Source organism: Cupressus sempervirens, chromosome 2, assembly GCF_028749045.1.
Source record: "Cupressus sempervirens isolate cs-2001-9-10 chromosome 2, ASM2874904v1, whole genome shotgun sequence".
Taxonomy (NCBI): domain Eukaryota; kingdom Viridiplantae; phylum Streptophyta; class Pinopsida; order Cupressales; family Cupressaceae; genus Cupressus; species Cupressus sempervirens.
Window position 1 is genome coordinate 754,612,725 of NC_143119.1, and position 13,205 is coordinate 754,625,929.

A 13,205-nucleotide genomic window follows, 5' to 3' on the forward strand; every position below is an offset into this window, starting at 1 on the left:
TCGGTGGAAGATAAAGATAAACATGAACATTTATGAACATTTAATTAAATCTGAACAACTAACATTAATGGAGAATTCAAAGTGGGATAGGTATGCACTGGATATGTTCAATGCAATTTATTGTGACAATTTTCACCCGATTTTGGTTTGGAAAAAAAACAATTTTCTCCTTGCCTAACTTAAGTACGACCAATAAAACGTGAGATGAATAGTATTAATAAATGTTTGAAAAATGCTTACTGAAAATAAATATTAAAATAGCTTTAAGAAATGGAAAAATTACATTTATACCATTAGTGAAATTAACAAGACTAATAGCACCTATGGGCAAGAACTAATAATTATACTCATAATTTTTGAAGAGAACATAATATATTTTGACACTATACATTTTTAAAAAGATAATTCACCATTTAAGAGATGGGATGACCTAAACGGCAAAATACCTTTCATATAACCAAAAAAAAAACACAAAATCCTTTTTAACATGCTATTTGAATTCCTATTAATTAAGAAAAGCCTCAACATAAAGGAATTACGGAAGAGGCAAAAGAGGAATATATTCTCGAGCAAAAACTGAATTCCTAAAATAAAAAGGCCGCTAATTCCTCAATTCGTAATTGGTAGGAACAGAAATAAACTGCAGATGCTCTGTTGCTCACGCATATCCCCTTGCATTGCCAAAGTGTAAGCGGTGACCATATAGATGATTCAAGGTGGAGCAAAATGTCTCGGGCTCGAACAGCACCGCCTGCATAATTTCTATTTGGCTTGCAAGAACGAATGAATAGAGCGAGAACTTACTGAGCTTGTGAATAATGGCGGCAATGAGTAAGTCGCAGGGTAGTAAAAGGGTGGGTGTGTTGCTCGTGGCGGGTAGTATTGCTGTGTTGGTAGGAGGGAAGATGTGGAGCATGAAAATGAAAGCCGTGCAGAATGAGCAGGAGGAATTCCGTAGTCAAGGAATTTTGACACCGCGCCAAAGAAAACCACCTTCTCCTCCCGCGGAGGCTAAAGCCAAGGTATTTTTCACCTAAATATTCAAGCGATCGATTTGATGGTGTCAATAGCGAGCCTAGCTAGTTGGTCAATGTTTGCATACATGGTGATATTAGGAAGCATTCTCACCAACACTATATATACTGGTGGATTTGATGCGAATTTTCTTTTAGAGACATGTTGAGAATGATGAAAGAGCATATAAGCAGGTGATGAACTTTTGTGTACCAACTTTGAAATATGTCACACCAATACCAATTGCCCCAAAAGGATGTTTTGTGAAATAGACCAAGTTGTAGGCCATTCAATGTCATTGCCATCTTTTACCAACAATGAACTATATCTACCGGTTTGCAATATTTTTAACAATTGAACAAGCAACATAAATAATAAATGAGTATATAACTACAAATGACTACAACTTTCTTGAATTTCTGATAGAGTCTGATTTATATAGACAAAAGGATGATATTGATCCGCATCAATATCTGATTGCTACTATCTAGGAGGTACTCTTCCTCCAACACATGCTACTTGGGTTGGTTCTTCCAGAATATTCAAGAATGCCACACCTAGGCATGCAAGCAACAAGCTTCTATCACTACTCATGACACAACACACATGCAGTCACGCGCAACACATCAACTATGCAGACAATGCATACCAAGAGATCCCAACGTATGGACATGGGCTTTGATACCAAATGCAATGCCCCGCCAAGCAACCCCCAAAATGAAGGGTTAAATATGCACTAAATATCTTCTTTTTGACAATAAGAATATCATTAGTGAGATAAATGCATAACCACAACAACATTGCATAAGCAATAAGGAAACATACAACAATTGCCAAGCGATTGATCACAAGAGGAAGACTTCAAGCACTTTCAAGGGTTCCATAACAACCCCAAGACCAACAAGAACAAACTACTCATGTTCAAGTCACTACTCGAGAAATTGAATGAAGTCCTTGAATTTCACGGGATAAGGCCGAACCATTGTCTACAGTTGCTAGTCGAGGAGGCAAGTCAATCCTTAACAATATCCAAAATATAGCTCATTTTAAAACCCAGCTGAAATATTAGATGAACTAAGCTAATTCACAATCTAAAATGGAAAGTAAACGCTTGAACATACTCTTGAGAATGTAAGGAGATCAAATATAATAATCATGCTTGCACAAACCCCAAAAAATTGCTCTCGGTCATGGATGTGCAGAAAGAGAGCGGGTATCATTATGAATGCATGTGATAAAAGAACATGTGGGAGATTTGAACATATGCATAGGAACAAGAACAAATGCGTAGGGGCAGCAAATGGATGTGCATTTCTGCCTAGAAAGATGAATCTTACATAATTCTAAGTGCTGACACTAATGTATGACCTAATAAGTGCTAGCTCCAGACTAGGGATTACTGGATAAACATGATTCAGGTCAGTTACACTTGATTGCATAGCTATGCAACTAATAAATGAAGTACAAGACTGAAAGCATAACAAGAGCATATAAAACAATTAAAGAGAGAGCAAGAAAAGGAGTGATCCTCATCACACTGAATCTCTCGATATCCATCACCTGTACGCCAATCCCCAACAATGCCTACTCACGCCACACGACCATGTGCAACCCTTAGACCTACCCCATCGTGCTCGCGGCTGTTGTCACACAACCCAAACAAGGAATTAGGCATGCAAGGGAATGCAAGTATACACTCAAACCAATTAATGCATGTAAATGCAAATATCAATAACACATGGAGAACACTCAACATGTGGACATAAGTCCATTATGCAGTATCCAAACAAGGCAATCACAATCACAGTGCACTAGGTTAGTAGTCATAGCTACTTGAACTAGACACTAGAGTACTAAGCTTAGGGGTATCCATGCTTGCATGGGTCAATAATTGACATTTGGGGCTCAAGTACCATTTACTTCATGCATGGGTCTCTCATGACATCTAGGGATTCAACAATATCTACAATTACCATCTACCTTAGGGACGGGCCAATATTTGACATCGGGGTATCCAATGGTTTCCATCGCCAAGTAACATCTACCTCATGCATAGGTCACTCATGACCTCTGGGGATTCAATGATTTCCAATTTATCTTGCTTAATGTTTATACCTAATTCATTTGATTACATTATCACTTTTTGAGAACTCCTATATGTATTTGATACAACCACTTGTGGACCGAGGCACATGTGAGGATCTCCTCCTCATACCTTCTCAATGCTCCTAGTCCTATGTAGACGATAGCACTAAACTTGTCCACTCGGTCTACACCAAGGACACAAATAAAGATTTCGTCTACTTGGTCTAGACCAAGGATGTGATAAACCACAACTTGTCCATTTGGTCAACACCGAGGACATGAATACAAAACCATACACTTGATCTATATCAAGAATGTGGATAATAAATATCTATACCAGTTGGTCTACACCAAGGACATAGATGCCAAAAGTTCCAACAAGCAATCAAACCAATAACAAGAGGATAAATCAACTAAAGCATTGAAGGCATAAATTGAGTAAACACTCACACATGAGAATGTTAAAGTGTAGCTTCAATAGAAGTGAAGTACACAAGTATAAATCTGTGAATATTATATAAATATTCTCACTGTTTTTTAATATATAATATACTTGATAAGAATTGATACATATATGTCATGTCCCCATTTTGGAGGCAATTTGATTTAATTAATTTAATTAATTAGGTTGTCCAAAATAATGAATATTTTATGAGGATGACTAATTAATTATTTTAATTAAATAAATAAGTGGTATTAAGTTAATTATTTATAAAGTTATCAAATAAATAAATATTAAAAGGTAACTTTATATTTAATTAATTTAATAAAGTGACTTGAATTATAAAATATTTTATAAAGTCACTTAATAGATAAAATAAAATAATGTTCTAGAAGCTTTTGGAGAAAGTGGAGGAAAATAAATAAATAGGCACCCCGGGCTTCATTCTAATCATCCAGATTTGTTGTTGTTGATGTTGATGTTTGTTGATGTGCATTGTGGAGCCTAGGGTTTCTGCAATAGTCACAACTGGCCATTGAGAACGAAAACTCTCAATTGGTACGCAATTTTGAGGGTGTGAAATATCACTTGAATTATTGCAGTTGGGAGGAAGATACTTCAGTCTTCTATTTGTGCTACATTGAGAAAAAATATTTGAGGCCATTGAGAACGAAAACTCTCAATTGGTACGCAATTTTGAGGGTGTGAAATATCACTTGAATTATTGCAACTGGGAGGAAGATACTTCAGTCTTCTATTTGTGCTATATTGAGAAAAAATATGAGTACAAAAAGCAGGCCGAAAAAGCAGCTCGAAAAAAGCAGGCCGAAAATGCAGTTCGAAAAAGCAGGCCGAAAAAGCAGTTCGAAAAAAGCAGGCCGAAAAAGCAGTTCGAAAAAAGCAGGCCGAAAAAGCAGTTCGAAAAAAAAGGCCGAAAAAGCAGCTCCGAAAAAAGCAATCCGAAAAAGCAGTTCGAAAAAGCAAAAACGAAAAAGCAAATCCGGAAAAAGCAAGTCGTAAAAGTAGATCAGAAAAAAGCAAAGCAAAAGGGACAGCATTGAAGGAAAATATTACAGCCATCCACAATCAGGTTCTTCACTTCTCATTTGGCATATTTTCTGAGAAATGTAGGTTTTCAACTGAGTACAAAATATAGTTTCAGCACTTCATTATTTTACATTGTACTTGTCTTTGTTTGCCAATTGGCATTATTGGTATCAAAGGAAGGCTAGGATTTTGCAATTGAAAGAGCGTTGTAATTTTTAGACTATCTATATTGCAACTCTAGAGTTGATGATCAGCTTATTAGTTTGCATTCCAATTGTTTGACAAAATATCAATTGGCTGTAAGTTCTCTTTTTGGCATAAATAATGCTATAATTTTGCATACTAAGTGTTTATATTAATGCCACTTGGTTGTAAGTGCATTAATGCCATCCTAGGTTGCATCCAAAGTATTTGTCATAATCACTAATTGTTGTAGCTGCATTTTGCAAGTAGTTTAAGTCACATATATGTATTGAATATTGCCAAAATTAGTTGCACATTCATATTAGGTCATTGTTTAGACAACTTGGAGTCTTTTTGTAAGCATTCTCTTTGAGGCAAATCCAAACAAGAATCACTGCAACAATCTGAAAAGTTATATCAGTCAGATGACCCTTGCAAAGTGTTTGACGAAATGTCAAACAACTGAAGTATAAAGAGTTTTTGTGATTGAAGAAGTTATAACCTATTGGGGTTATTACAGTGGTATCAGAGCGGTTTTCTTGCCATCCTGTGGGGTGAGAACCACTTACATGAGTGATCAACGCTCTACTTTATCCAGAATGGATAGGTACAGTACAAAGTCTTTGAGGACACAATCTTGGACAATTGATAGACATAGTATCCAGAGTCGGAATTGTGGAAAGGATGGCTATTTAGACATTCAAGATGAACTTAGGAAAATAAGGCATAACATGTCTGAACTGTTGGTTAAGCACCACCGTATAAATGACAGGCTGTCCGACCCAGCTAAGGTGGATAAGTCGACTGGATTTCGATTTGGCAAATCTTCTCGCAAAGCATTGACTGATACAGTGAGAGATGTTACTAAGAACCTTAATGAGGAGTTCGAGAAACAAGTTTGCAACCAGTCAGAGGTTTCAGTTCAGCCACAGGAAGAAGTGGTGAAGGATATTACGCTGATGGATAGTAACTGTCAACTTGGTACTCAAGTTGAGACAGTTGTATACAGGCTGCCAAAGGGTGATGTCTCAGGTACTCAGGACGGTTTGGTTCCAACAGGTAGTGACTACAGCATAGTGGGTTCAAATGATGATTATGAGGATGTTGTTGTGCATGATGGTGAGATACCTGGTAGAGATGAGCAGACATTGAGCATTCATGACTTTGCTGAGAGAGAGTACCAGGTACAGTTAGATGCTTCGTCACATGAGGATGGTAGTACTTCACATGATTTGTCCAGCCAGCTGAAGGTGAGCGAAGACAGTATTGTGACTTCATTATCTCATCATGACAGGATGCGAGATATGATAGAGGATCACATCCGGATGATTCAGTTACAGGGTAGACACAAGAGAATTCAAGCGAAGTCCTCTTGTGTTGACTTACAGGCGATTAGGGAAGGAATGGGAACGATGAAGTTGAGTTATTTACATCTTCTATCAGATGGTGACCATCTTCTTAGACTTGTCAGAGACTATTCAGATGCCTTGAGGAGGAAGGAGGAAGTTGACAGGCTTTCTCGCGAGCTTGAGGACATTCGAGCTTCTTGGATGAATACTCCATTGGCATTACAGGACTGGGAGAGACATGGGAATGAGCATGGCATGGAGCTGAGCTTAGTTTCATCTTGCACTCCTGATACTCAGTTTTCTGCGGCAGGCGGATCATATGTGGTCGTTGATAATGTTGTGAGTTCATCTTCCATTCACATTCAAGATACAGGGAAAATGTCAGACAGGTATGTGGAGTTAGTTGGTATTAGTCATATTACTCAGGTGAGGAGTTTGCTTGAGTTACCAGCTGATTCTAGTTTACGGATATGGATTCGAGATTGTTATATTGGCGTTTGGGATTCAGTCGGCTGGAGATCTTTATCACTTTTTGGTAGCAGTGATTGTTTGGGTGATATCATGGATTTGATTAGCAGATTGCACGATGTTGTCTTTTCTTGTCCTAGCAGCTTGTCCGATGTTGGTATTAGTTTTTATACACTAGTTTTGGGCTTTGTTCATATATCCAGTCGACCATTCTTGCTGGAATGTGTTGATGATCTTTCATATTTGACAGTGTGTACAGATGAGTCCCAGGATCATATTGGCATTGATGACATCCGGGAGGATGCAGTGGGCAATTTTGAAGACTTAGTTTCTTTGGCAGTTTCTTGTGGTACAGAGGAGTTAGACAACAGTGCTACAGTTTTTGATACTCTGTATGTTGATATGAGCTTTGGAGTTGATTCGCAGGATATGGATGGTAATACTCTAGAGACCAGTAACTTTGAGGATACTCCTTTAGACAGTGCGTCAGAGGAGGTTTGTAGGAGACAATCTAGCCAGTGCCATCATGTGTCCAGTCAGTTGAGAGTTAGTGAGCTAGACATTGCTATCGCTTGCCAGCATTTCAATGCTGCTCGTCAGTTGTTAGCAGTTTATGGATGGGGTTCTCCTACTAGTGATGAGCAGGGAGGCAGTTATTTTTCCTTGACAGAGATCCACTCTTTATGGGAGGCTATTCGGATTCTGAGACAAAATTATATGCAGCTGGTAGCCGACAAAGATTATCTTATGGAGTGGGGGAGTACATCATACGATGCATTATTGGCCAAGGAAGATGAGGTGAGTGAGCTTACTCAGCAGCTCGAGGTGACTTCTGAGATTCTTGAGAGTACACAGTTGGCTTTCGAGGAGTCACAATTTCATTTGGCTAAGGTGACCGTGGAGTTAGAGCGACTGCAGTCTTTACCAAATTTTGTATAGTCACAAGCTGTAGTGTCTGGTGATTCGAGGATGTACATGGTCGAGATTGATAGTGGAGATGGGGATGCATCCATCCTTGATACTAACATTGGCATATCGGGTTCGTTCCCACTAGAGTCAGGTTCAGTTGAGTTGGGTGCTGTAGCAGATTGTTGTGGTATGCCTAACATGGTGGTGGCCTCTAGTACTGATGGCACGGAGACTAGAGATGTTGTATCAAAGATCATGTGTGATGTTGGTGAGCCGGCACTTGGCATGGTTCCTGCTAGTAATACTACTCCCTTGGCGATGTCTTCGAAGGTAGTAGTCAGTTGCAGCTTGGTTAGTGATCGATTGCAGTTTGAGCCATTGACTGAGATTGGCGCATTCTATCGACATTACACTGTGAAGTATGCTCATCAATTTACCTTTGATGACCATGTTGATGAGATGATGATACAGAGATGTACTTTGGTTCCTAGTGCTTGTCATCAGTTATGGGACGGTTTGATGCCTCGGGATGAGAGTTGTGATGGGCATGACATGGCGATAGGTTCTGCGGTTGACAGCTTGATAATACATGACTTAGAGCAGGAGTTTGGGAGTGATGCTTCAGCGGTTGTAGTTATTGATTCTACTCCTTTGGCTATGACATCTCCTGACTTAGCTGGTGATCAGTCACAGTGGGTTGTATCACTTGTTCATGGTGAGCTGTTGACTGAGGTTGGTTCTTTTTATCAGCATTATACTGCAGGGTATGTACATCAGTTAGCCTTTGATCTTTGTGTTGAGGAGTTGATGGCAGGCAGATTTGGTTTGGGTTCCATTTCTTGCTGTTTATCTTGTGATGTCTTTTCGCCATCAGCAATGCATGGGAGTTATGGTTATGAAACAGTGGCCGTTGATCTGCAAAGTTGTGTTGACTGCAGGAGTTGTACAGTGTGTGGATTCTCCATACTTGGTACAGTTTCATTCGGGAGCGTTCACCATTGTTGCAGAGTTGGATTGTACATTCTGTATAGGCCAGTGGGATGCGTTGATGGTATTTATTGTGTTGGCAGTTTGATTTGTCCACTTTACTTGGGTTTTGATTTTCTAAGAGTTTGTGTCTTGTGGGTTTCTGACTATGGCAGTTGTGATTTTGGAGTTTGGTTGAGCTGTAATTGTCAGTTTGATTATGGATTCCTCTTGGTTATATTGCAGAGGATATTGCAGGAGCCTGTGTTGATTGATAGCAGTATAGTACATGACTACATTTGGGATCCAGGCGGATTGATTGGTTTATTGTTCAGCCATTGCTTGGGGACAAGCAATTTTAGGAAGGGCGGACTGTCATGTCCCCATTTTGGAGGCAATTTGATTTAATTAATTTAATTAATTAGGTTGTCCAAGATAATGAATATTTTATGAGGATGACTAATTAATTATTTTAATTAAATAAATAAATGGTATTAAGTTAATTATTTATAAAGTTATCAAATAAATAAATATTAAAAGGTAACTTTATATTTAATTAATTTAATAAAGTGACTTGAATTATAAAATATTTTATAAAGTCACTTAATAGATAAAATAAAATAATGTTCTAGAAGCTTTTGGAGAAAGTGGAGGAAAAAGAATAAATAGGCACCTCAGGCTTCATTCTAATCATCCAGATTTGTTGTTGTTGATGTTGATGTTTGTTGATGTGCATTGTGGAGCCTAGGGTTTCTGCAATAGTCACAACTGGCCATTGAGAACGAAAACTCTCAATTGGTACGCAATTTTGAGGGTGTGAAATATCACTTGAATTATTGCAGCTGGGAGGAAGATACTTCAGTCTTCTATTTGTGCTACATTGAGAAAAAATAATTGAGGCCATTGAGAACGAAAACTCTCAATTGGTACGCAATTTTGAGGGTGTGAAATATCACTTGAATTATTGCAACTGGGAGGAAGATACTTCAGTCTTCTATTTGTGCTACATTGAGAAAAAATATTTGAGTACAAAAAGCAGGCCGAAAAAGCAGCTCGAAAAAAGCAGGCCGAAAATGCAGTTCGAAAAAGCAGGCCGAAAAAGCAGTTTGAAAAAAGCAGGCCGAAAAAGCAGTTCGAAAAAAGCAGGCCGAAAAAGCAGTTCGAAAAAAAAGGCCAAAAAAGCAGCTCCGAAAAAAGCAATCCGAAAAAGTAGTTCGAAAAAGCAAAAACGAAAAAGCAAATCTGGAAAAAGCAAGTGGTAAAAGTAGATCGGAAAAAAGCAAAGCAAAAGGGGCAGCATTGAAGGAAAATATTACAGCCATCCACAATCAGGTTCTTCACTTCTCATTTGGCATATTTTCTGAGAAATGTAGGTTTTCAGCTGAGTACAAAATATAGTTTCAGCACTTCATTATTTTACATTGTACTTGTCTTTGTTTGCCAATTGGCATTATTGGTATCAAAGGAAGGCTAGGATTTTGCAATTGAAAGAGCGTTGTAATTTTTAGACTATCTATATTGCAACTCTAGAGTTGATGATCAGCTTATTAGTTTGCATTCCAATTGTTTGACAAAATATCAATTGGCTGTAAGTTCTCTTTTTGGCATAAATAATGTTATAATTTTGCATACTAAGTGTTTATATTAATGCCACTTGGTTGTAAGTGCATTAATGCCATCCTAGGTTGCATCCAAAGTATTTGTCATAATTATTAATTGTTGTAGCTGCATTTTGCAAGTAGTTTAAGTCACATATATGTATTGAATATTGCCAAAATTAGTTGCACATTCATATTAGGTCATTGTTTAGACAATCTGGAGTCTTTTTGTAAGCATTCTCTTTGAGGCAAATCCAAACAAGAATCACTGCAGCAATCTGAAAAGTTATATCAGTCAGATGACCCTTGCTTGCAAAGTGTTTGACGAAATGTCAAACAACTAAAGTATAAAGATTTTTTGTGATTGAAGAAGTTATAACCTATTGGGGTTATTACAATATATATAATTATAATATTGCATATGTTTTCGGGTCTCTTAATAAACCGACGGCTATTATACAAATTGAAATCATGCCCCCATAGGAACATGAACCTACGTGGCCATTAGCCACGTAGGGTCATGTCCCTATGGGATATGAGTTCCCTTACACATATAAGTATTGTGATTGCTGCCTGGGTTAAATATCAATCACAGTGGTAATATTCTAATCTTCAGCAGTGATTCAAGCTTGGACATTGATATATTGTTTACAAGAAACACTTTCAGAATACTTATAGAATATCATATAGATAAATATACTTGTTCAATCTGGTATATATTCATCTATTATTATATATTCAGTTTGGACTGAACCATACATGTTTTAGATCAGACTTATTAGTAATTCAAACACATTGTAATATTCTTACATGTTTTAGATCAGACTTATTAGTAATTCAAACACATTGTAATATTCTCTATCAGAGATCCTTATTCTTTTACAGAGAACATATCAAGTTTTCTCGATTGGCCACTTTGCCAAGAACACGAATTCCAATAGAATCCATCAATTATCTCGTGAAACACAAGGAAACATGCCCATGGAGGCAAGGTATGCAGGAGAAGCATGGAGAAAAGGAAAGGTGTACAAAGCCAAAAAACATGAGGAGATGAAATAAAGTGAGCTCGGTTGGTCTCAAAACAAGAGCATGAGTCACGTGGATCCCATCACAAATAACTCAACCACGCTGGGATATGCAGTCTCAACTCAAAATAAAGGGAATCGATAAACAATTCAGAAGAATTGGCCACAAACACAAGGCAAGAAATGAGAGTAAAACCAAAGCACAGTTACGTTCTATTCTCCTTTTTGCCAAGAGCACAGATCCCTAAATGATCCAAGGTGTGCCTCATAGTCCGCATTCAATCACAAAGATAAAAAGGGCAAAATAACCATAAAGGGCGAGCATCTCTAGCTATAACTGGTAGACACACTCACTAGAAAACCAATCTAAAACCTAAGGCTCAGATTATGGTATTAATTAACCAAGATGTTGTATCCATTTTGACTGCATATTACAACTATAATCTTGGGATACATCAAAAAGGTCAACTTACACAAAATGCCAACAAGGCGACAATCCCAAATGGCAAATCATGCAAAATGAGGTGCACACAAAAAATCCAAAAATGAACTCAAAATATCTTGTCAAAATTAAAACCTAATGGTTTTTCAGGTCTCACTAACCCAAAAATGCAATAAAATTTCAATTCCAACATCGTGGGAGAAAATGGACAACCTAATAGCAAAAATTTTCGTTTTCAAAATCCCAAACTCATACAAGCCCAATCAGACATTAAATCGAATATGAAACGTGAGGAAAACATAGATAATCATCTCGCTACATGATTGCAAGCTATAAACAACAAATAAAACAAAGAATTGGAATAAAAACAAGAGGCCTATCTCATAAATTGGCGAAAACCGAAAATGAGGAGGTAAAAATTGATACTTCGCTCAAACCAAAATGACTTTGAACAAAACGGAGCAATTACGATACGAACTGAACAAGCTGCTAACTACAATATTTGGACGTTTTGATAAATCCCAACAAGCAAAAGAGTGAATTTCTCCAAGAAGGAAGGAGCAAATCCATAAAATCCCAAACGTGAGAAGTGAGAAAAAGAACTCAACTTCAAAATATAAAGTCTTTTTTTTTTCTATTAAATATATATGCTCAAAGACATAATGTCATCTCATACAGAGCTGTTACAACCAGCAGTACCAAAAAGCAAAAAGGGGGCATACATGATAACTACCAACCTATCATATATCCTACCAGCCCCAACAAACTACATAGAGTATCAATTGTTCAATTGCAAAAGAGGATTATAATGGAGGAACATGAACTATGATGAAAATCTGATTCATATTATGTCTCCTTGCCTCTTTGGGACCCAAGCCAGCTAACCCTTGGGTCCTTCCATCCACCTGATCATGCGATCCTCTTCTATCTGCTGTTTGTAAGAGTGCTGAACAACTCCAGCCACTGGTATAGCCTCAGAAACACCACCTGGTACAGCACCTTGTGCATCACCTGGAACATCACCTAGCACATCACCTGAATAATCACCTGGTACATCCCCTGGAACAGCTGGTATTGGGACTGCCTGGTTGCCTTCTGTCGTTCCTGCCTCTCCTTCTGCCTCTGCTCTTTCGCCTCTGCCTTGAAGTTATGCAAAGCTATCTTGAATGGAGTCATCTCTTCTGATATCCGGGACCATGTTTATCCTTGTGAGACCTCCCAGTAACCAAGATGCACCATGCTACTAATTAAGGAGATCCTTTAGCTTTTTTTTCTTCAATCTGATCACAACTGTTGCATTTAAAATCTTAACCCAAAATTTTGGTTCTAAGCTCAGATTCCAAGAAGAGTTAACATGTGAGAAAATGGCTTCATGATTGGCGAGGAAGGAGTAAAGCTGTTTAAACTTCACCTTGGTAAAGAGTGAACCATCTCGCAAAGAATACTCCAGGAAAAAGTCACTATCAATCTCAACATCTTTAGGGAGGGTCAAGGTAGAGCAGGCTTCTTTGAGGACAGAATAGGTTCTATACTGAAAAGAGGGTAAGTCAAATTAGATTTTCAGATTTTCCTTTATATAAGATATGCCTTTATCATTCCATGCTTTAGCTGAACACCTCTGTAACAGTGCCAATGCCTTACATCTGTTTTTAAGACTCCACTTCAGGGACCTGTTAT

General features: G+C 37.9%; 1 protein-coding gene across 4 annotated transcripts in view; it reads left to right on the top strand.

The window, feature by feature from the left end:
• Positions 1-554: 554 nt before the first annotated feature.
• The window catches only part of LOC149575617 (uncharacterized), a 268,148-nt gene continuing 255,497 nt past the window's right edge, over positions 555-13,205 (top strand). For 2 of the 4 annotated variants that reach the window (XM_089815380.1, XM_089815381.1), the window contains exon 1: positions 618-1,022. In XM_089815380.1, coding sequence (XP_089671506.1) covers positions 819-1,022 — 204 coding nt within the window. In that variant the 5' untranslated portion in view covers positions 618-818. Of the gene's footprint in view, positions 1,023-13,205 lie in introns of all 4 variants that reach the window. The other 2 variants (XM_089815382.1, XM_089815383.1) reach the window with 2 other exon arrangements.